Raw genomic sequence first — 21,587 nt, forward strand, 5'->3', positions numbered from 1 at the left:
CTGACAGATTTTTAAAGAAATCTAGTTAAAGATGGAAGCTTTAATTCTTTATTTCATAGTTAAAATTTTAAAATCTTTCCTTTGTAGGAGGGTGCTGTGGTGTAAAGACAGAGTGGGATTAGGTCAGATCAGCTCTTTTGAGTGGATTTTCTGAAAGTATTATGAACAACAAATCTTCTTGATTACTTGTAGGATATATGACTAATCATGTCTAAGTTCTCTTAATTATTGATAGGGAAGATGCTAGATCCTAATAGACAGGCATTATAAACTAGTTGTCAAATACAAACTTCAGGTTTTGTGTCAACTTGGGACCTTTTCCAGTTGTTCATTTATTTTATTTATTTTATTTTATTTTTACCAATTTTTTAATTTTAATAAATTTTTATTGTGACCAAAGTGCATTATAAATCTTTCACAGTAATATTTACGGTACATAGTGACAATGAATGAGGGGCATTCCTACCACCAGTGTTGTCTTCCCTCCACCCCTGTTCCCAGCATGCATCCCCTATCTCTCTCCTTTACCTCTCAGAATACTAGTGTAACTGGTCTCCACTTTACAGCTTATTGTAGATTGGGTATCTATTCTGTTGTCATTGACTTTGGGTTTGGTGTTCAAGTCTGATCATTTTTTATTTCCACATGTTCATATGACTGGACCTGGTATCATCCTATTCTTCCCTCAATTTATGAGGCTGAATGATTCAAGTTATGTGATACTGTTGGAGATAAAAAGGTTAAGAAAAAGAAAAGAAAAAATTTGGTAGCAACTACCAAAAAAATGCACCCAGCAAAAAAGTCACCAAATAATAACAACAAGAGTAAAAAAGAAAGAAAAAAGTGGAAAAAAAAAAGAGAAGAAAAATAATATCAAAAACAAAACAAAACAAGAATAAGAGGGAATGCTGGAGTGGCAGGGTTTGGTGTTCCCCCACCTTTTTTTTTTTTTTTTTTTGCAGTTGTTCATTTTTGCTATCATATTTTACCTTCTGTTAGGAGTGGTGGGATTTTACATTGGCTGCTTTGCTAGTTTACATAATTCATAAATGGGATATGAATTAGAAGCAGTTAGAGAACTGAGATCTTAATATCAGGCAAGTATATAGTGAAAAAATTTCCTTACATATTTGAATTTTGGATCACACCTAGTATTACTTACCTATACCTGGCAGAGCTCTTAATAGTGCTCAGGGGACCATATAGGATTTCAGGGATTGAACCTGTGCAAGGCAAGTGTCCTATCCACCCCATGATATTATCTTTGATCTTTGACCTCTATTATTATTATTATTATTATTATTATTATATTATTATTATTATTTGGTTTTTGGGCCACACCCGTTAGACGCTTAGGGGTTACTCCTGGCTATGAGCTCAGAAATCGCTCCTGGCTTGGGGGTACCAAACGGGACTCTGGGGGATTGAACCGCTGTCCGTCCTATGCTAGCACTTGCAAGGCAGACACCTTACCTCTAGCGCCACCTCTCTGGCCCCGACCTCTATTTTTATATTTTAAACCACTTGATATTGAGCTACTTTACTTGAAGATTTTTAGTATACGTGCTGCCGAAGCAAGCACTACTTGAAGATTTAAAAAAAATTATTAGTATTTTAGAATGCTCTGTTTTTGTTAACAATAAGGTTATTTTGTTAGCTTATAATAATCTTATTAGCTTATAATAATGTTATTATTTTGTTAACAGTAAGGTTAACAATAAGGTTTATTTTGTTAACAATGATGTTCCCACTGTGGAGAGAAAGGAATTCTCATTCACTGCTGGTGGGAATGCTGTCTAGTCCAGCCCTTATGGAAAATAATATGGAGATTCCTCAAAAAACTGGAAATTGAGTTCTCATTTGATCTGGCTATACCACTCCTAGGGATATACCCTAGGAACACAAAAATACAATACAAAAATCCCTTGCTCACACCTATATTCATCACAGCACTTTTTACAATAGCCAGACTCTGGAAACAACCAAGATGCCCTTCAACAGACGAATGGCTAAAGAAACTGTGTACATATACACAATAGAATATTATGCAGCTGTCAGGAGAGATGAAGTCATGAAATTTTTCTATACATGGATGTATATGGAATCTATTATGCTGAGTGAAATAAGTCAGAGGGAGAGAGATAGACACAAAATAGTCTCATTCATCTATGTGTTTTAAGAAAAATTAAAGACATTGAAATAACTCCCAGAGTTGAGGGCCAGAAAGACCTGCTCAATATATGAAGCTCACCACAAAAGTGGTGAGTGCAGTTAGAGAAATAACTATGCTGGGGCCGGCAAGGTGGCACTAGAGGTACTGTATTTTCCGGCATAAAGACGACCAGGCGTATCAGACGACCCCCTAATTTTGCAGTTAAAACATAGGTTTAAGCCTATATTCGCTGTATCAGACAGAACGTTCCTGTGCTGCATGTGTTCCTGTGCTCGTGTACCACAGTGAGCCACAACAAGCAAAGGTTCAAAGGTTATACTGTAATAGACTTCCTCTCTGACTCTGGCCAATCTGAGCAGGCTTTTGACAGTGTAGATTCGGGTCCAGACATCGTCTAATTTGCATGCATAAAAAGCCTGCTTGGATTGGCTGAGTTAGAGAGGCGGTCCGAGCAGCCTTGCAGTGATTGGTGCAGGATCGAGCTGGAAAATTCATTTTGTGGCAATATTCAGACAATTTTCTTTTAGCGGCATATTGAAACAATTTTTGGGATATACTTGGCGTATAAGATGACCCCGATTTTCGGTTGACTTTTTTTGTTTGTTTCAAAAGTTGTCTTATATGCTGGAAAATACGGTAAGGTGTCTGCCTTGCAAGCGCTAGCCAAGGAAAGATCGGACCGCGGGTTCTATCCCCTGGAGTCCCATATGGTCCTCCCAAGCCAGGGGCAATTTCTGATCGCTTAGCCAGGAGTAACCCCTGAGCATCAAACGGGTGTGGCCCGAAAAACTAAAACCAACCAACAAACAAAAAGAAATAACTACGCTGAGAACGCTCATAAAAATGTCAGTGAGGGATGTAGAAAGCCTGTCTCGAATACAAGTGGTGGGGGAGGGGAGGGAAGAGATGGGAGCATTGGTGATTCGAAAGTTGCACAGGTGAAGGGGAGTGTTCTTATTATGACTGAAACCCAACTACAATTATGGTCGTAATCGCAGTGTTTAAATAAAGAATTTTGTTAAAAAAAGAAAAGAAAATCAGGGCTAGTGTGATAGTTTAATTCTGGGTACCTCATGTGGTCCCATCAGCACCTCAAAAAAAGAACCCTAAGAGCAAGGACAGGACCACTGCCAGGTGTGGCTCAAACCCCTACTCCCCCCCCCAAAAAAAAAGAGAGAAAAAGAAATATAAATTATATTTGTGTAAAAAAACAAACAAAAAAATGAGGTTCACAAAAAGAACCTTATTATGGTAGGGGGTTGTGGAAGATGATAGTCATTATTAATGTAAAGCTTTGATGCAAATTGAACAATTACTAACACATTTAATGTTGGGTTTTTTTTTTTTTTATCCCTTGAAAGCTTGTTGGAGGACAATTTGATTTGGAGATGAATTTTATTATCCAAGAAGGTGAGAGCATCATATGCATGGTGGACCTACTGGAAAAATGTGATATTACTTGTCAAGCAGAAGTCTGGAGCATGTTCACAGCCATTTTGAAGAAAAGTATACGGAATCTTCAAATCTGCACAGAAGTAGGCCTTGTAGAAAGAGTCCTTGGGAAAATTGAAAATGTTGACAATATGATAGCAGGTATGACTTTATGTAGTGCAATGGATATGAAAAAATATAGTTTGATTATTAAATACAACATTTTAACTTAATGATTACCTGAGAAATATTTAAGATTAATACATATATAGAACTCTAGTGTGTAATCTCTTTTTGTAGACCAGACTACTTTATTTCCTTAATAAATATAAGTAGCTTAATTTATTGCTTCTTTTGTTTCTAGATCTTTTAGTTGACATGTTGGGCGTGCTGGCTAGTTATAATCTGACGGTTCGGGAACTAAAGCTATTCTTCAGTAAACTTCAAGGAGACAAAGGCCGATGGGTAAAAACAAAAACAAACAAACAGAATTTGATTTCCTTTGGTGTTAAGATACTCACACATTGTTCACATTATTAGTTTTAAACTATTCCACAGATGTAAATATTAAAATGAAGGAATGAGTTGAATTTAGGTATTTTTGCTATGAACTAACATGGGTGTGAACTAGAAAATTTAATAATTTGGCAGTTCTAAAAATATTTTTCTTTAAATATATGTTATAAATTTAGTAGGGCAGAAGAATGAGAAGAGAAAGGGACTTAGATAGTAGAAGGAATGTCTTGCTTATGAGAGCCTGGCTTTAGTCTCCTGTATCCCTATCTCATCTCCATGTCCTTTGTGATGCTGGGGATTGTACCAGGGTTGGCTGTATTCATGGCAAGCATCTTACACTCTGTACTATTGCTCTGACCCTTTGGATTTTATGTTATTTTTGTTTTTGCACTATACCCAGCTTTTCTCAGGGCTTACATTGTCTCTGAGCTCAGGGATCATTCCTGGTGGGCTCAGGAGACCATTTAGGGTGATGGAGAGCCAATCCAGGTTGCTACATGCAAGGCAAGTACTTTTACCCACTGTACTATCTGTCTGGCCCCATGGACCTTAATGTAGAAAATCACCATGATTTGGGCTAGAAAGTGTTTAGCAAGTAAAGCTCTTGCCATGCCTGCGACAGATCAATGTTTGACCCTTGGCATCCCAAAATGTCCCTTGAGTACCACCTTGAGTGATTCCTGAGTGCAGAAACAGGAATAACCTCTGAGCATTGCTGGGGTGTGATCTAAAAAAAAATAGTGTGATTGTTATTTAACACTTTTATAATTGAACCTGGTTAATTGAAAATTAATTCACTGTAAACAAATATTTGGTTCACATTCTTTGCAAATTGTCTCTATTTTTCTATATTTCAGTTTCTTGATAACTTAAGTTTTCATTTAAAATTTAGCTTGATATTTAGATTTTCAATATCTTTTAGGATATTAGTAATTTTTTGACCAGTTTCCAAATAAGATGAAGTCAAGCCTATGATTTCATTTGTTGTTTGACCCTGTATCTGAATTTTTTTTTTCCAGCCAAACCCAGTGATGCTCAGGGGTTACTCCTAGCTATGCGCTCAGAAATTGCTCCTGGCTTGGGGGAACCATATGGGATGCCGGGGGATTGAACCGCGGTCTGTTCTAGGCTAGCGTAGGCAAGGCAGATGCTTAACTGCTTGCGCCACCGCTCCAGCCCCTGTATCTGAACTTTTTTTTTTTAATTTTTATTGTAGTCAGAGTGAAATACAATTCTTTCACAGTAATATTTGAGGCACATAGTGACAATGAATGAGGGACATTTCCACCACCTGTACCTGAACTTTTAACAGAGGAATGTCTTATGCTTTATTTTATTTGCTGATTAAAATGATAATATATTATTGTCCTTTGCTTTCCTTATAAATGTAAATTAGATTATTTCTAGCTGTTTTTTTCATATGTTAGAGGAGACTTGTGGACCAAAGAAACAATCAATTAAATGCACTGTAAACACTTATATACACGCTGTCTAGTGGAGATATATTGTAGCATGAAAAATGATAGGTTAATTTGTTCTAGTCTCAGAGGTCAGTGAATGGAAGTGACCATTAAGATGATCTCTAAATGATGGGTAAGATTTATTTAGCTTAGAAGAGAGGGCAGTAGGCCTTTTGAGAACATTTTAGGCACAAGGAATAGCTTGTACTTAGGCCTTGTGGTAGTAGATATCGAAGGCACTGTGGATGGAGAGAAAAGAGAAGGAAAATTGAGATGTAAGATGAAGCTAGGCAGTAGACAAAGTATCTTATAGGTCAAGTAGGAATTTTTGGTTCCCTTTTAAAGGCAGTAAGGAGCTACAGGAGTTAATATATAAATTGAAATAGATAGTGGTTAAAATCTTTAAGTCCAGAGTTTGGCTGAATTCTGATTCCTAACCTAATAGTGATTGACACTACCTGTGTGATCTTAGGTTTTTTTATTTTTTATTTTTTGCTTTTGCTTTCTTTTTTTTTTTTTTTTTTTTTTTTTGGTTTTTGGTTTTTGGGTCACACCCGGCAGTGCTCAGGGGTTACTCCTGGCTGTTTGCTCAGAAATAGCTCCTGGCAGGCACGGGGGACCATATGGGACACCGGGATTCGAACCAACCACCTTTGGTCCTGGATCGGCTGCTTGCAAGGCAAATGCCGCTGTGCTATCTCTCCGGGCCCGCTTTTGCTTTCTTATCTATAAAATATGATGATAATAGTTCTCCCCAATGTGTTATAAGGTTATGATATTTCTCATTTTAGGAGGCTCAACAGTATAACATAGTAGGTATTACTTATGAATAATAAAGTGTTTAAAGAGGGATGATTGGGTTGACATAGTTTGTAACTTTAAAAGGCCATGTTTGCTTCATTGTGAAGTTTCAAGAGATACTGAGTCATATCTTGTGTCCTATAAGTTTTATAAAAATATAAATTTTTATATTTTATAATAAATATAAAAATAAAGGATTTTATATCTTTAAGATATTTAAAAAGCTGTCTGGCTATTTTACATATATTTTTAGTTAGCATTATTGTTTATTCTTGTTTATGTTAAATTATGACTAATAACTGTTTTTCATGTATGTAGTGAATAATGTAGCTAACAAACTTGATTATTTTCATAGCCTCCACATGCTGGAAAATTATTGTCTGTGTTAAAGCATATGCCTCAGAAGTATGGTCCTGATGCCTTTTTCAACTTCCCTGGAAAGAGTGCTGCAGTAAGTAATCTCAGTGCAGAATCCCTGCAGTCCTCTGCTGTCTGAAATTATAGTCTGTTCAACATCCCTCATAGGTTCTGTAGTAGGTAAAAATTTCTTTTTTTGATTCAATCCTTATAGAACTTGTGAATGTTAGTTTTTCCTATTTTTATGCACTTTGTTTCATTTTTGGGCCATTCCCAGCTGCTCTCAGGGTTTACTCATGGCTCTGTGCTCAGAAATCGCTTCTGGCAGGCTTAGGGGACCATCTGGGAAGCTGTGTATAAGGCAAATGCCCTACTGCTGTGGCTATCGCTTCAGCCCCTTTGCATTCTTTGTATAGATCTTTAAAGTTTCACCTCATGGGGAAAATTTATTTTTATTTATTAATACATTTTTTAAGTTTATTTACTGTGAGATTCACAGTGCAATGTTGTTCATGATTTTCAGTCATGTGCAACACCCTTCACCAGTACCTATTTTCCACCTTTAATGTCTCCAGTCTCCTCCACCCCTGTCCTTTCCCCTACCTCTCTCTGTGTCAGACATTTTTTTCTCTCTTCCTCTTTCCCACCTCCTCTCTTTTTCCTTTAAAACACTGTGGTTTGCAATATTGTTTCTAAAGGTGTACTGTGATATCACTTTGTCTCCTTTCAGTATCCAGTTTTTGTCCAGAGTATCATTTCCAACTATGCTATCATATGGTTCCTTCTCTGTCCTAACTGCATTCCTCCATTGTTTGTTGCAAGCTTCCTTTTAAGATGGATCAAAGTCTATTTAGAGAGAGGTTTATGGATACATTTAAAAATGTTATGATAGGGGCCAGAGTAGTAGTACAGCAGTTTGGCGTTGGCCTTGCATGCAGCTGACCTGGGATGTACTCGGTTTCGATCCCTGGCATCCCATAGGGTTCCCTGAGCCTGTCAAGAGAGATTTCTGAGCACAGAGCCAGGAGTAGCCCCTGAGTGTCACTGGGTGTGCTCCCCCAAAAGAAAAAAAATGTTACGATAATAAAAATTGAACCAATATTCATAAACTGTATTTTCAGCTAGAATTCATATTTCATGACTTTTTCACCTTATTCTAATAGCTTAATGTTTAGAAAAAAATTGTAATATCACTATTTAAATTGAAATTTTTTTGATTATGTTCATTTTAAGAAATTGTGCAAACATGGGGCCGGTGAGGTGGCGCCAGAGGTAAGGTGTCTGCCTTGCAAGCGCTAGCCAAGGAAGGACCGTCCCATATGGTCCACCCAAGCCAGGGGCAATTTCTGAGCGCTTAGCCAGGAGTAACCCCTGAGCATCAAATGGGTGTGGCCGAAAAACCAAAAAAAAAAAAAAAAAAAAGAAATTATGCAAACCTGATCTCTGTGTTCACCTGGAATGTTTATAATGTCTTATTAAACTAAAATTTGATCTGTATTTTGAAAAATTTAAAAGTTACTAAAAGTCTTCTGTCAGAAGGGATTTACAAATATTTAAATCATCACTAGAATAACATTTATATAGCATATATAAAGTATATAGCACGATAAAGTCCCATTTTCATAATTTCAGTGATAAAAGTTTTTCATGTGAGTCATAACCGAGTTTTTTCCTTTAGGCTATTGCATTACCGCCTATCGCCAAATGGCCATATCAGAATGGTTTTACATTTCATACTTGGCTTAGAATGGATCCAGTAAATAACATCAATGTGGATAAGGATAAACCATATTTGTATTGGTATGTGTTTCTGAACTTTATGCTACTATGTTAGCCATGCCATGAGAGGAATATTTTGAGTTTGAGTGAAAACTTATTCTTTATAGTTTCAGAACCAGCAAAGGTCTTGGTTATTCTGCTCACTTTGTTGGGGGCTGTTTGATTATCACCTCAATAAAGTCAAAAGGAAAAGGCTTTCAACACTGTGTGAAGTTTGATTTCAAACCTCAAAAGGTATGCTATCTTCTTAAAAAATCAGTTTTGTCTGCAAGCTATTGTAGCATTTAGAGTATTTAAATAATATTGACATTATAAATGGCAAATAACAACTGCTTAAAGAAATGAATGTCAGTCACTAGAAAAGTATTAATTTTCTGATCTGGTTAATGAGGAGTGTGGTTATTTTATTATTATAGAGCAGAAAGGAGAAAAATGTAAGAAGTTATCAATATCCATTATTTTAGTAATAATGTGCTTTCTTCTTTTTTTTTCTTTTTTTTCACGATGGCTTCTTAACAAAATGAATATCATACGTGGATGTGTTGATAAACAGATAAAACATATATGGCAAAGTGTTGACAGCTGTGGAATCTGGATGTTGCTTAAATATATTTGAAATTTTTCATAAATGACAGTTGGAAAAGTTATTTCTTGATTAAGTTCTTATCTATTGAGGGCTCTGCTGAATATTATTTAGTGGATGAATACTGTATTTAATAAGTCTTTTTATATGTAGCCTTAATGTGCCATTTAAGTTTTACTTGTTATTATCAAATGTGATTGACTTTTTTGAAGAATATTTTTAAAACATTTTTTTGCTCCTTAGTGGTACATGGTAACTATAGTACACATTTATAATCGGTGGAAGAACAGTGAGCTGCGATGTTATGTCAATGGTGAACTTGCTTCCTATGGAGAGATAACATGGTTTGTCAACACCAGTGATGTAAGTAGCGTGAAAAAAAAATTAAAACTTAGAAAAAACTACTTTAAAAGAATGAACTTTTTGAATATTTTACCTAGAACATAAAATCTAGAAATCATGGATTTTTCTAATCACAGTTTACTATAGAAGTAAGCTACATAAATATAGACATGTTATATAAGTATGCTATTATATAAGTAGAGTAGCACTGTGTTGATTCCACACATTACTCATTCTTTGTTATAAAATTATTCTAGATAGAGTAGAAATAAGGATTTATAGTTAATAATGAGTATACTTTGTGTCTTTGCTTAATGGCTCCTATTAAACTGGAAGATTTAACTATGAGGTTGTGATTTTTTTGTTTTGTTTTGTTTTGGGGTCACATCCAGTGGTGCTCAGGCATTATTCCTGGCTCTTTGCTCAGGAATTACGCATGGTGGGCTCAGGGGACCCTATGGGATTCCAGGGATTGAACTTGGGTCAGCCGTGTGCAAGACAATGCCTTCCCTGCTGTGCTATTGCTCTGGCCCCAAGGTTCTGATTATTTTTATTAATAAGGCAGGCGATACATGTTTATAAATTTTATTTTATTTTTTTTTTTTTTTGGGTCACACCTGGCAGTGGTCAGGGGTTACTTCTGGCTCTACGCTCAGAAATCGGCCCTGACAGGCACGGGAGACCATATGGGATGCCAGGATCTGAACCACCGTCCTTCTGGATGTAAGGCAAATGCCCTACCTCCATGCCCCTACCTCTCTGGCCCCATGTTACAAATTTTCATATAAATAATAGATGTTATTTATTTCTTTGGTTTTGAGCCATACCTAGCTCTCCTTAAGGCTTATTCTTGACTGTCACTTTTGGTGTTGCTCTGGGACCATGTGTGGTAATGGGGATCCAACCTAGGCTGACTGCATTTAAAGCAAGTACTCTGCTGGCTGTACTGTCACCAGCCATGAGAACAGAACTCAGGTCGGCCTCGTGTAAGCTAAGTACCCTATCCGCTTTTGCTCTGGCATCCTAAAATTATTTGTTTTTGGATAACAACTCTGTGTGCACAGTTGTAAAAATGAACAGAGGTAACATGAATAGAGGTTCAGTTAAAAACAAAACTTGCTAATAAGTCTAATGAGAAGTTATTGTAAAGATAGACTTTTACAGAAACCAAGATAAAGAAAATGGGTTAGTCCCAGGAGTAAATATAATCACTCAACTGGAATGTATAAATCCAAAATAGCAGGTGAATGTTTTTCTTTCAACATCAAAAAGTCTTCATGGGGCCTGAGAGATAGCACAGCAGTAGGGCATTTGCCTTGCATGTGCCTGACCCAGGAGGGACCTGGTTTGATTTCTGGCATCCCATACGGTACCCCCGCCTGCCATGGATGATTTCTGAGTGCATTGCAGAGCCAGGAGTAACCCCTGAGTGCCACTGATTGGCTCAGAAGTCAATCAATCAATCAATCAGGTTAAAAAAAAAGTCCTCATGGCAACCCATAAAGCCCCCCAAGAGCTGCCCAGATAAATAAAAAAAAGCTCTATCAAAACAAACAAACAAACCAGCCAAAACTTGTAATTTTAGTCTTTGTTTCAAAGTGTGCTCTTTGGTTGCTCACATATGAACATTCAGAATCTAGACTGATTTTTCTAAATTCATTTTATGCATTTATTTAATCAGCAAGTTTTGTTGATTGTAGTTTGGAAAACTGTGTCATCTCCTTAAAAATTTTTTAAGGAGTTTAAGTTCAGGGGTTACTCCTGGCTCTGCCCTGAATAATCATGCTTGGCAGGCTCAGGGGACCATATGTATGTTAGTGATTAAATCTAAGTTGCCTGTGTGCAAGGCAAGTGCCCTTATTGCTGTACTATTGCTCTGACTCCTTCATCTCTCTCTTTTTTTTTGTATTGTTTTTTCTGGTAGCTCCATCAAATAATAATAAAGTATAATAATAAATGAATTACTTCAATCTATTCAGATTACAGATTAGAATGGACAGTGCATTTGTATCTATATCAGTTGTTACTGCTTCCGATGATGCATACACACACACACACACACACACACACACACACACACATATATATGTTTTATTTTTTTCTAATAAAATCTGTTTTCTTTTATAGACCTTTGACAAATGTTTCCTCGGTTCATCAGAAACAGCAGATGCTAATAGAGTATTCTGTGGTCAGATGACTGCAGTTTACCTTTTTAGTGAAGCTCTTAATGCTGCCCAGATTTTTGCCATTTATCAACTGGGCCTCGGATACAAGGTACCTTATTTGCTGCTCACTTTTTTAAATAAATAATTCATTTATATATATTTTTTAATGGAATCACTGTGAGATACACTGATACAAAGTTGTTTGTGGTTGAGTTTCAGCTATGCAGTGTTTCAACACATGTCCCTTCACCAGTGCACATTTTCCACCTCCAGTTTCCCCAGTTTCTCCCCACTCCCTGCCCAGTCTGCCTTTATGGCAGACACTCCCCTCCCTCCTTGGATTTCTTTTTTTAGGTATTGTGGTTTGTGGTACTGTTACTAAAAAGGTATGCAAATCACTTTATCTTTTTTTTTTTTATGCTGTTCACTCTTAACCAGTGTTAGTTGAATTTGATTTACAGATGGGTTCTGGGTGGGGCCATTAACCTTGATCACTGAAGTGTCATAGTGACCTTGGCACTACAAGGAAATCTCAGGAGTCCAAATAGTACTTTAAAGATTTTAGGGATACACATTATACTTGTCATATACTGAGCTTTGCACCAGTTATTAATTTAAGTTTCAAGGGTCAAGAGTGGTGTGGACATCACTCCTTTGAGATTATATATTTGCATTTAATGTAAGGTTTTAATATAAGGTTGATTTGTCTATCTTCAAAATTAATTCAGAACAATTTTAGAAGTGATTTCAACTAGCAGGACAGCTTTAGTTGAATGCTGATAGGAAAATGTCTGAGTTATACATTGTTTTCAGTCTTTATGTCTGTGGCTCGCTGTTTATGACATACTATTTAGATGTTCTTGTTTTTTATTCTTAAAATTTTTTTAGGGTACATTTAAATTCAAAGCAGAAAGTGACCTGTTTCTTGCTGAGCATCACAAACTTTTACTGTATGATGGCAAACTCTCAAGTGCCATCGCGTTCACATACAACCCCCGTGCTACAGATGCCCAGCTCTGCCTCGAGTCATCCCCGAAGGACAACCCCTCAATTTTTGTTCATTCACCACATGCACTTATGCTACAGGTACTAGCTGTAATCTTTATAAGAATATTTTTATGGTAAATTTGTTGTTTTATTGAGGTGTTTGGTAGTTTCTTTCTATTAAATATGGGGCCGGTGAGGTAAATAGATAATAATGTAGCATGTTACTGTTCCCATTAGACTTTGGAAAGGAATAATCAAAATCTTTATTTTGTCTCCTGTTTTAAAAGGATGTGAAAGCAGTTTTAACACATTCTATCCAAAGTGCGATGCATTCAATTGGAGGAGTCCAAGTGCTCTTTCCACTTTTTGCACAATTGGATTATAGGCAATATTTGTCTGATGAGGTTGACTTGACTATATGGTGAGTGGCTTTGTTTATTTCTTTCATTTTATGTGAAGTTTTTCTCTGAACTGTGTAATAGTTTTTGCCCCTTAAAAGAAATATTTGTGAACTATAAATGTTACTCGAATCTATAGTATGAAATTCTTTTTTGAGGGGAGATTAGCCCATACTTGACTGTGCTCAGGATTTCTTTTGGCTCAGCACTTAGGGATCCTTTTGGAGGGTTTGGGGGACCAGGTGCAGATCTACCTATACTGTCTAGCCCTAAATTCTTTATTAGTAGTAAATATGAATGCGATAAAAGGTATAGTAAGTTGTGTTTGAATAAAGTTTGAAATAATGAAAATGGGTCTCAGGTAGATTTTCTTGCATGTGGCCCACCCTGGTACCATATTGTCTTTGAGGCAATGCTGGGTACAATTGTGGAGGTTGCTGAGCATCATCAAGGTGGCCTGGGTAGTTCCTGGCATTGTAAGGCCCTGCAAGGAACAGTTCTTCCTCAGGCCTTTCCATTGAATCACCATTCTGGTAGGTCTAGAATGACTGGGAGGGCCCCCTTACCTGCTAAGCACTTCTTAGGAGCCCTCATCAACAACAAAATGAAGTAGTATAGTGTTAATGGATTTGTAAAACAATAGATACATTTTTCTAACATGTTGTTTAAAATATTTTCGATTATTTGTCATTGATTTATTATGGTATTTTCATTTATTTATTAGTTAAGTTTTTTGATATTTTGAGGCAACAGCCAGCTGTACTCAGGGCTGACGCTTGGCTCTGCACTCAGAATTCACTTCTGGTTCGTTTGGGGGACCACATGTTGTGCGGGGAATAGATTCTGGGTTGGCCATGTACAAGGCAAGCACCCAGCCTTGCTGTACCGGCACTCTGGTTCTCTTTTAGATTTTAAAATATTTTTTAATGATTGTGCATAACTCAATGAAATTTTAAAGATCTTTTATTTTTTGATTTTATTGTTTTGAATTTTTACCCAGTGGCATTTGGGTGTAGCTCCAAGCCAGATACTTAGGGGAAAGGTTACTCTCAGTGGTGCTTGGAGAATCATGCAGTGCCAGAGATCAAATCCAGAACATAAAACATATGGCCTAGCCCTTTGAGTCATCTCCCCAGGCCTGAAATCTAAATTTTTGACCATTAGTATAATTAGATTATTTCATCTTTTTAAAAATAATGAACATATTTGGCATCTCTGCTGTAATGTTGAGCCTAAAAAGTTAAAAGTAAATGTAGGACAAAATAGAAAACATTTGAAAAGTTTTTTGTTTTTTGTTTTTCGGTGTGGGTATGTGTGTATGCTGGTGATACTCAGAGGCTACTTAACTCTGCACCTAGCCACCTAGGAATCACTCCTGGTATTACTCAGGGAGCCATCTGGGTTGCTGGAGATTAAAGCCAGGTTGGCTGTGTGCAAGGCAAATGCCCTGTCCCCACTATATTATCTCTCTAAGCCCTGGAGAGGATGTTCATATAATTTTTCAGTATTTCTTTTAAACTGTGGTTATTAATTTAAATTTACTATTTGAGTAATTTAAATGAGTTTTTTTCCATTCTATTCCCATTTTGTGATTTTTTTTAATCAATAAATGAATTCTCTATATATGAATTTGAATGAAGGTTTATTTTTTTCAAGTTAACGTTAGCCAGCAAAATACCATTTTTTACAAAAGGGATTCAGTATCAAATCTGTTTTAAAGCCTCTATAACCAGGTCCAGTTATTTCTTTCTAGGTTATACTTTCTTTAATTTTAAAGTATCAGTATTTTTGTTTTGGGGCCATACCCAGTAAGTAGTACTTGGGGTTATTCCTAGTGCATTTGTTGTCTCCAGTAGTGCTGCGTTTTCACCCCAGGACACTGCTGTAGTCCTTTTTAGCCAATTCTTCAGTGCTTATGTTGGAAAATCATTGTTAGAATTGCTGACAGTGTGGAAGATAAAGTTGTTCTCAGTCATGCTCTTTATGATAATTTCAGTCTTTGGAAGGGGGATGAGTAAGAGTTGACCATATATTATGTTATATTTTGTGTGTCTTAAAAGTGGTAAGGACTTAAACATAACTGCAGTCCCTATTTGTGCTTAAGTGTATTTTTGATTGACCAGTCAATCTTTTTTTTTTCTTAGAATAAAGAAAAATTTTAAATGGTTATTGAGGACTCTATTTCATCTCATACTTTACTTTCTTGTCTTGCCCTTCGGGACCACAGCCACTCCCTCAAAGTAGTGGAATCCTAATACATTTTGAGGTTACTCCTCATCTTATTTTTTGGCCTTTTTGGCTCCATAACTTTCCAAAATGAAATGTTATTTGTGAAGTTACAGCTATTCTTTAATGTCCTTTATTAGCATTTTTCCTCCTTTTTTGAACACAGCTAATTTCTATTTGGTGGATGTCACATTATTTGTATGTTTTTTACATGTTATTCATATTAAAATTCTAATCTTGTAATAATATTATGTAATTTTAATAGTTCTATTAAATAGTTCCATTTTCTTCAAATATAGAACTTTATTTTGAACTATATAAAATTTTATGTAACTGCGGGGTCCTGAAGCCCCCCAGGGGGGCCCGGCCAGCAGGAATTAGCTGGGAAGACTTCTCAGACAACCGCACTCCTATTTTGCTGGGTAGAAAAACAACCACACCTGTAAAAATCTGAGAGAGGTTAATAATAAAGACCCAAGGCAATGTCTCACTGCTCAAGGGCAACTTTATTTGGCTACAGCTCCTTCTTATATAGTGAAGGAGAAGGGGGCAGTACAAAGATAATGTCAATCACACTTTTGGTGCGAAGGTCCATACAAGGCAAGAATACATATCAGGTTACAAGGAACAAAGAAAGTAAATCATTCTCCAAATAAGGAAATGGGCAGTGGGCTAGGAGGCAGGATTACCTGCAAGTCATGATGAACGTGCTGTTTCCATGGAAATTTCTTGTGACCTTCTAGCTGCATATCTAAACTTTTAACAGATATAAGGTGGGGGCAATGTTCTTACAGAAATAATTTTGTACAGACAATGTAACATATACACATAATAACTGCCTTGTTGACTCCGGAATGTAGTTGAGGGAGTAAGACCTCATTTCTGGGAATGGTACCGGGCCGTGTTGCTCTCCTCCGGGCTACAAGATTAATTATACTTTGCAGCTGCACATTCCTTTCTCTTTGGCCCAAGAACTTACAGCAAGACTGCATGTAGCCTTTAGGTGAAAGGCTGAACTAAGGCAGAAAGTATAGCAAAATAACCTCAAACAAGTCACAGTCCCCAACATGTAACAAAAAACATTCAAGAAAATGTTTGACCCGATTTTTATATTATGGTAAAAAGATGCAGTGGAAGAATATGTAGAAACATTTGATTTCTTTAACGCAACTGTTGTTTTATATTCATTCCAAGGTTTCTAATACCATTATACTAGTTCCTTGAATCACCATCATTCCATTATTATTCTATTCCTACCGATGCCATTGCCACACATTCATCTTTCACAAGATTTATGAAGGGGTCAAATCCTACTGAGTTCTTTTTTTCTTTTTCCCCACCCCCCTTGTTTTTTGAGTCACACCCCATGATACTAGTCTTATTCCTGGTGTTCCTTTCTGGGTGGTGACCAAATGGGATGTCAGGCATTGAACTTGGGTCAGCTATGTGCAAAACCAGAACCTTATTCACTGTCCAGTCCTCTTCCCACTCATGCTCTGTAGTTCTTGGATATGCCTGGCCACATTTAATATCAATGATAACTTCCTGATCCCATTTATTTACTGTTAGCTCTGGAGGGTGAGCTTAGCTCATGTTGTCTACTCAAAGATGTATCCAAAATGAAATACAGAATGAAATCTTTATTTTTACCTAAAAATAGAATGTTTTTTCACTTTTTTTTCTTATTTCAGTTCAACTTTGCTGGCTTTTATTATGGAGTTGTTGAAAAATTCAATTGCTATGCAAGAACAGATGCTTGCTTGCAAGGGCTTCTTGGTAATAGGATATAGTCTAGAAAAGGTAAAGTATGAAATGCTTTGCTTTTTTCCCCAAGAATTTATTCAGATGTGTCTCTTTAGTCATATAAAAATATATAAATTAACTTTTTATATTGTTTTACTTTATATCTATTGCTTTATAAGAGAAACATGGTGTTGAGTCTCTTGGCATTTTAAATTTTGGACATAGTTTGTGGACCAACTTAGTTATTGATAGTCTTTAGTTTATGTACCTGGTATTGTTTATTGACCTTTGAATATTTTTTGCAGTCATCTAAGTCCCATGTCAGCAGAGCAGTACTTGAACTTTACCTTGCATTTTCGAAGTATCTGAGTAATCTGCAGAATGGGATGCCTTTACTCAAGCAGTTGTGTGATCACATACTTCTTAACCCAGCTATATGGATTCATACCCCAGCCAAGGTAAGAAGGATATTTGTGTTTTGTTATGTTTTACTATGTTCATTGTTTTAATGTTTGACAAGAGGTATAATTATGAGAATTTTCTTTTATCTTTTTATATCTTTACAAAGAATCAGAAATATTTGAGATTTCAGAGGATTATATATGTTATTTTACAATTTTTTCTCTTTAAAGATTTTGTATGTTGGTATATCTTATTTGTAATGTGGTACCAATATTTATTTTATTTATTTTAGTTTGTAAGCCATCCTTGGTGGTGCTCAGATGCTATTTCTAGCATTATAGGGGTCATTCCTGGTGGTTAACAGGAGATTATTTGGTCCTGGCGATTGAACCTGGGCCTTTCATATGCAGAGCATACATTTCAGCCTGCTGAACCATATCATGGACCCTTGTACAGTGTGTGTGTGTGTGTGTGTGTGTGTGTGTGTGTGTGTGTGTGTGTGTGTGTGTATGTATATATATATATATATATATATATATATATATCCAGGGCACCTCAGACATGCAAGGCAAGTGCTATGGCACCGACTTGCACCCCTGATTTCCTCCCTCCCTCCCTCCCTCCCTCCCTTCCTCCCTCCCTCCTTCCCTCCCTCCCTTCCTTCCTTCCTTCCTTCCTCCCTCCCTTCCCAGCCACCCTCCCACCCTTTCTTCCTCCCTCCCTTCCTTCCCAGCCACCCTCCTACCCTTTCTTCCTCCCTCCCTTCCTTCCCAGCCACCCTCCCTCCCTCCCTCCCTCCCTCCCTCCCTCCCTCCCTCCCTCCCTTCCTTCCTTCCTTCCTTCCTTCCTTCCTTCCTTCCTTCCTTCCTTCCTTCCTTCCTTCCTTCCTTCCTTCCTATTTTCCCCTCCCTTTTTCTCACCCTTCCTCCCTCCCTCTCTATTTTCTCCCTCCCTCCCTTTCTATTTCCTTCCTTCCTTCCTTCCTTCCTTCCTTCCTTCCTTCCTTCCTTCCTTCCTTCCTTCCTTCCTTCCTTCCTTCCTTCCTTCCTTCCTTCCTTCCTTCCTTCCTTCCTTCCTTCCTTCCTTCCTTCCTTCCTTCCTCCCTCCCTCCCTCCCTCCCTCCCTCCCTCTCCCCTCTCTCCCTCTTCCCTCCTTCCCTTAAATTAAGATCTTATATATATGAAAAAGAAAGATCCTTGCCCACTGTATTACTTCTTTGGCCCCTCATTGTCAGGACTTTAAAAGGGCAGAGTTATGTGCTATTTTTCTGTTGTTTAAAATCAAGTTTTATTTCAGACTTTGCTTTACTAAAAATAAATTTAAAATGTTGGAAAATTCTGATGTAAATGTTTCCTATAAATTGAAGCCCTATAAATTGCAACTATACATTCATTATTCGTATAACATGTATCTATATGTATCTATGTCAATATCTATATTTATGTACCTATAAATATATGTATTACTAACTATGCTCTTTTCTTCTTTACTACATAGCACTTCACTTGTTTAGAACTTTTCAGTTTAATTCTCGCAGGCACACTTGATTGCCACCCTTTCTTAAAGGCTTTTATGATATCCTGGTTTCATTTAGTCATTTTCATTTCACTTTAGCTCAGATTATTAGATAGTTATTTTACACATCAGTAATTTCTCTGGTATTATAACAAAACAGTTGCTTCTAATAAATTAATTTGTGATCAGATATATGTAAATATATAGTAAAGTATTAAATTGTCTTGAAAATATTAATGTGGTAGTATAAAATAGGACTGAAGCAGAAATTTTTACTACATTGCATAAATTTACTGGTATTCAGTAAAAACTAGTATTATTTCTCAGTGATGAATTTTCTCACTTTCCATTTCTTTTTTCATCTACGTTTCATGACTTAGTTTGGGATAGCACATACTTACTGTAACTATTAGGAGGGGGAAATACTAGACCATTTTGCTTTTTGAGAATCAGAGTATCTTGTTTTCAGCTGGTCTTTTCAAATGTTAAGGAGAAAAACAGCTGCTAACTCTGCCATTTGGAAATAATCAAAGAAGGCAGCTTGGAGGTTGTAGCTTTTTATCTTTTGATTCAGATTTGACCTTTCTCTCTTCTTGACCTTTAGTCTTAATTCTTTTCAAGGATTGTTTCAAGTTACTTTAAAAATCATTTACTAGATTCTTTTTTGACTTACTATGAAAGATATTTGTAAGCTTTAGATCTCTTTTATTTTTTTCTTTCTTTTTTTCTTAATAATTTTTATTTTGACCAAAGTGGATTACAAATCATTCACAGTAGTATTTCAGGTATGAGGTAGTCAGAGAGCCTTTTATTTTAGATTGTTGGTCATAAGGGAACATTTACAATGTTTATTATATTCGCCTTTTGTGGTCTTGGTATCAGATGCATGCAGGGAATGTGGGGGGAGGTCAACTTTGGTGGTGAGAATTCCCCTGATTCAATGTTAATATGTACCTAAAATATTACTATGAAAGATATGTAATCCACTTTGATCAAAATAAGTAAATAAATAAAAAACCCTTTCTTTGTAATAATTTTTTTTAATTTTTCTTCAGAATTTTTAATTTATCTGGAAATTAAAAAAATTAATTTCTTTCTTTTTTTATGGATGCATGAGGGGTTGGTTCTACTTTTTTTTTTTTTTTTTTTTTGATTTTTGGGCCACACCCGGTAACACTCAGGGGTTACTCCTGGCTATGTGCTCAGAAGTTGCTCCTGGCTTGGGGGACCATATGGGACACCGGGGGATCGAACCGCGGTCCGTCCAAGGCTAGCGCAGGCAAGGCAGGCACCTTACCTTTAGCGCCACCGCCCGGCCCCTGGTTCTACTTTTTTATTATAAAAGTAGTCAAAATAAAAGAAAGATTCAAAGGATATTTGACTTAAGGTCATACAATTTGGCAAAGAGTGAAAGAATATAACAAAACGCGGGCAAAACCTATATAGACTAATGGATATAAAGCTAAGCTTCTTTAACTTTATGGTAAATTAACTTATCCTTATTGAAGTTGAGTCTATAGATATATGAGTTAGTACTTGTTTTTGGAAAAGGGTGTTCACAGTGATTTTTTTAATATTATTTGTCATTGATATGATCAGAGATAATTTTCCTAATGATCTTATATATTTTTTGGTTACATTGCTGTGTTGTGCGTATTTGCTTTTTTGTAACTGTTTAAAAGAAGAAAAAACTATTTTAGTTTTATAAGTTTTAGCTTTATAAGGTAAGGTATGCAGCTATAGGCACATGGATTTAATTATCAAGCTCATTATCAGACTTTTTGGATTACTGTATTACTTGTATTACTGGTTGGGACAGGTATTATTGATATTACTGGGACAAATAGTGATGAAGTTTCTTATATATACCTTGTATGATTGCTTCATGCCTGGCACAGTGAATTCTGTGGGAAACTAGCAGATTCAATTTTTATTCTCAGATGTGTTTTGTTTTGTTTTGGTTGTTTTTGGGTTACACCTGGCAGTACTCAGGGCTTACTCCTGGCTCTGCACTCAGAAATTGCCCCTGGCAGACATTGGAGACCATATGGAATTCCTGGATTCAAACCACTGTTCATCCTAGGTTGGCCACGTGCAAGGCAAACGTCTACCACTGTGCTATTTCTCTGGCCCCTCAGATTGTTTTTTGAAGGAGACATTATTGATGTGTCTATTAGATTTTATAATGAGTAAATATGGAATGATTTTTAATAATTAGTATATAGATAATTCTTTTGGGGGGGTTGGGCTACATCCGGTGATGCTCAGGGTTTACTTCTAGCTATACACTCAGAAATCACTCCTGGCTTTGGGGGACCATATGGGATGCCAGGGATCAAACTGAGGTCCATCCTGGGTCAGCCGCCTACAAGGCAAACACCCTACTGCTGTGCTAACGCTATGGCCCCATAGATATTTATTTTTTAAAGTTTTTATTTCTATTATTTTGCAGATAATCTTGAGGTCTGCATTCTTGTCACAATATGTTCTAACTAATTCCTATTTATTTTACTCATTATCACTTTTATAGACTTTTCCCCAGCTTTCCATAGTTTAATTTTTCACTTAAAAATTACAATCCCAGGGCTGGTGAGGTGGCGCTAGAGGTAAGGTGTCTGCCTTGCAAGTGCTAGCCAAGGAAGGACCGCAGTTGGATCCTCCAGTGTCCCATATGTTCCCCCAAGCCAGGGGCAATTTCTGAGCGCTTAG

The 21,587-nt window shown here is 36.6% G+C and overlaps 1 protein-coding gene and 1 pseudogene across 2 annotated transcripts in view; one reads left to right on the forward strand and one right to left on the reverse strand.

Moving 5' to 3' along the window:
* The window catches only part of LRBA (LPS responsive beige-like anchor protein), a 662,022-nt gene that overhangs the window by 70,720 nt on the left and 569,715 nt on the right, over positions 1 to 21,587 (forward strand). For both annotated transcript variants that reach the window (XM_049770186.1, XM_049770185.1), the window contains exons 2-12: positions 3,535 to 3,766; positions 3,969 to 4,069; positions 6,737 to 6,832; positions 8,417 to 8,538; positions 8,625 to 8,751; positions 9,344 to 9,463; positions 11,570 to 11,716; positions 12,496 to 12,693; positions 12,882 to 13,015; positions 16,910 to 17,018; positions 17,267 to 17,419. In XM_049770186.1, the coding sequence (XP_049626143.1) occupies positions 3,535 to 3,766; positions 3,969 to 4,069; positions 6,737 to 6,832; positions 8,417 to 8,538; positions 8,625 to 8,751; positions 9,344 to 9,463; positions 11,570 to 11,716; positions 12,496 to 12,693; positions 12,882 to 13,015; positions 16,910 to 17,018; positions 17,267 to 17,419 (1,539 nt within the window). The remainder of the gene's footprint in view (positions 1 to 3,534; positions 3,767 to 3,968; positions 4,070 to 6,736; positions 6,833 to 8,416; positions 8,539 to 8,624; positions 8,752 to 9,343; positions 9,464 to 11,569; positions 11,717 to 12,495; positions 12,694 to 12,881; positions 13,016 to 16,909; positions 17,019 to 17,266; positions 17,420 to 21,587) is intronic.
* Positions 16,403 to 16,811, reverse strand: LOC126003828 (small nuclear ribonucleoprotein G-like; annotated as a pseudogene).

This window comes from Suncus etruscus, chromosome 3 (genome assembly GCF_024139225.1).
Source record: "Suncus etruscus isolate mSunEtr1 chromosome 3, mSunEtr1.pri.cur, whole genome shotgun sequence".
Taxonomy (NCBI): Eukaryota; Metazoa; Chordata; class Mammalia; order Eulipotyphla; family Soricidae; genus Suncus; species Suncus etruscus.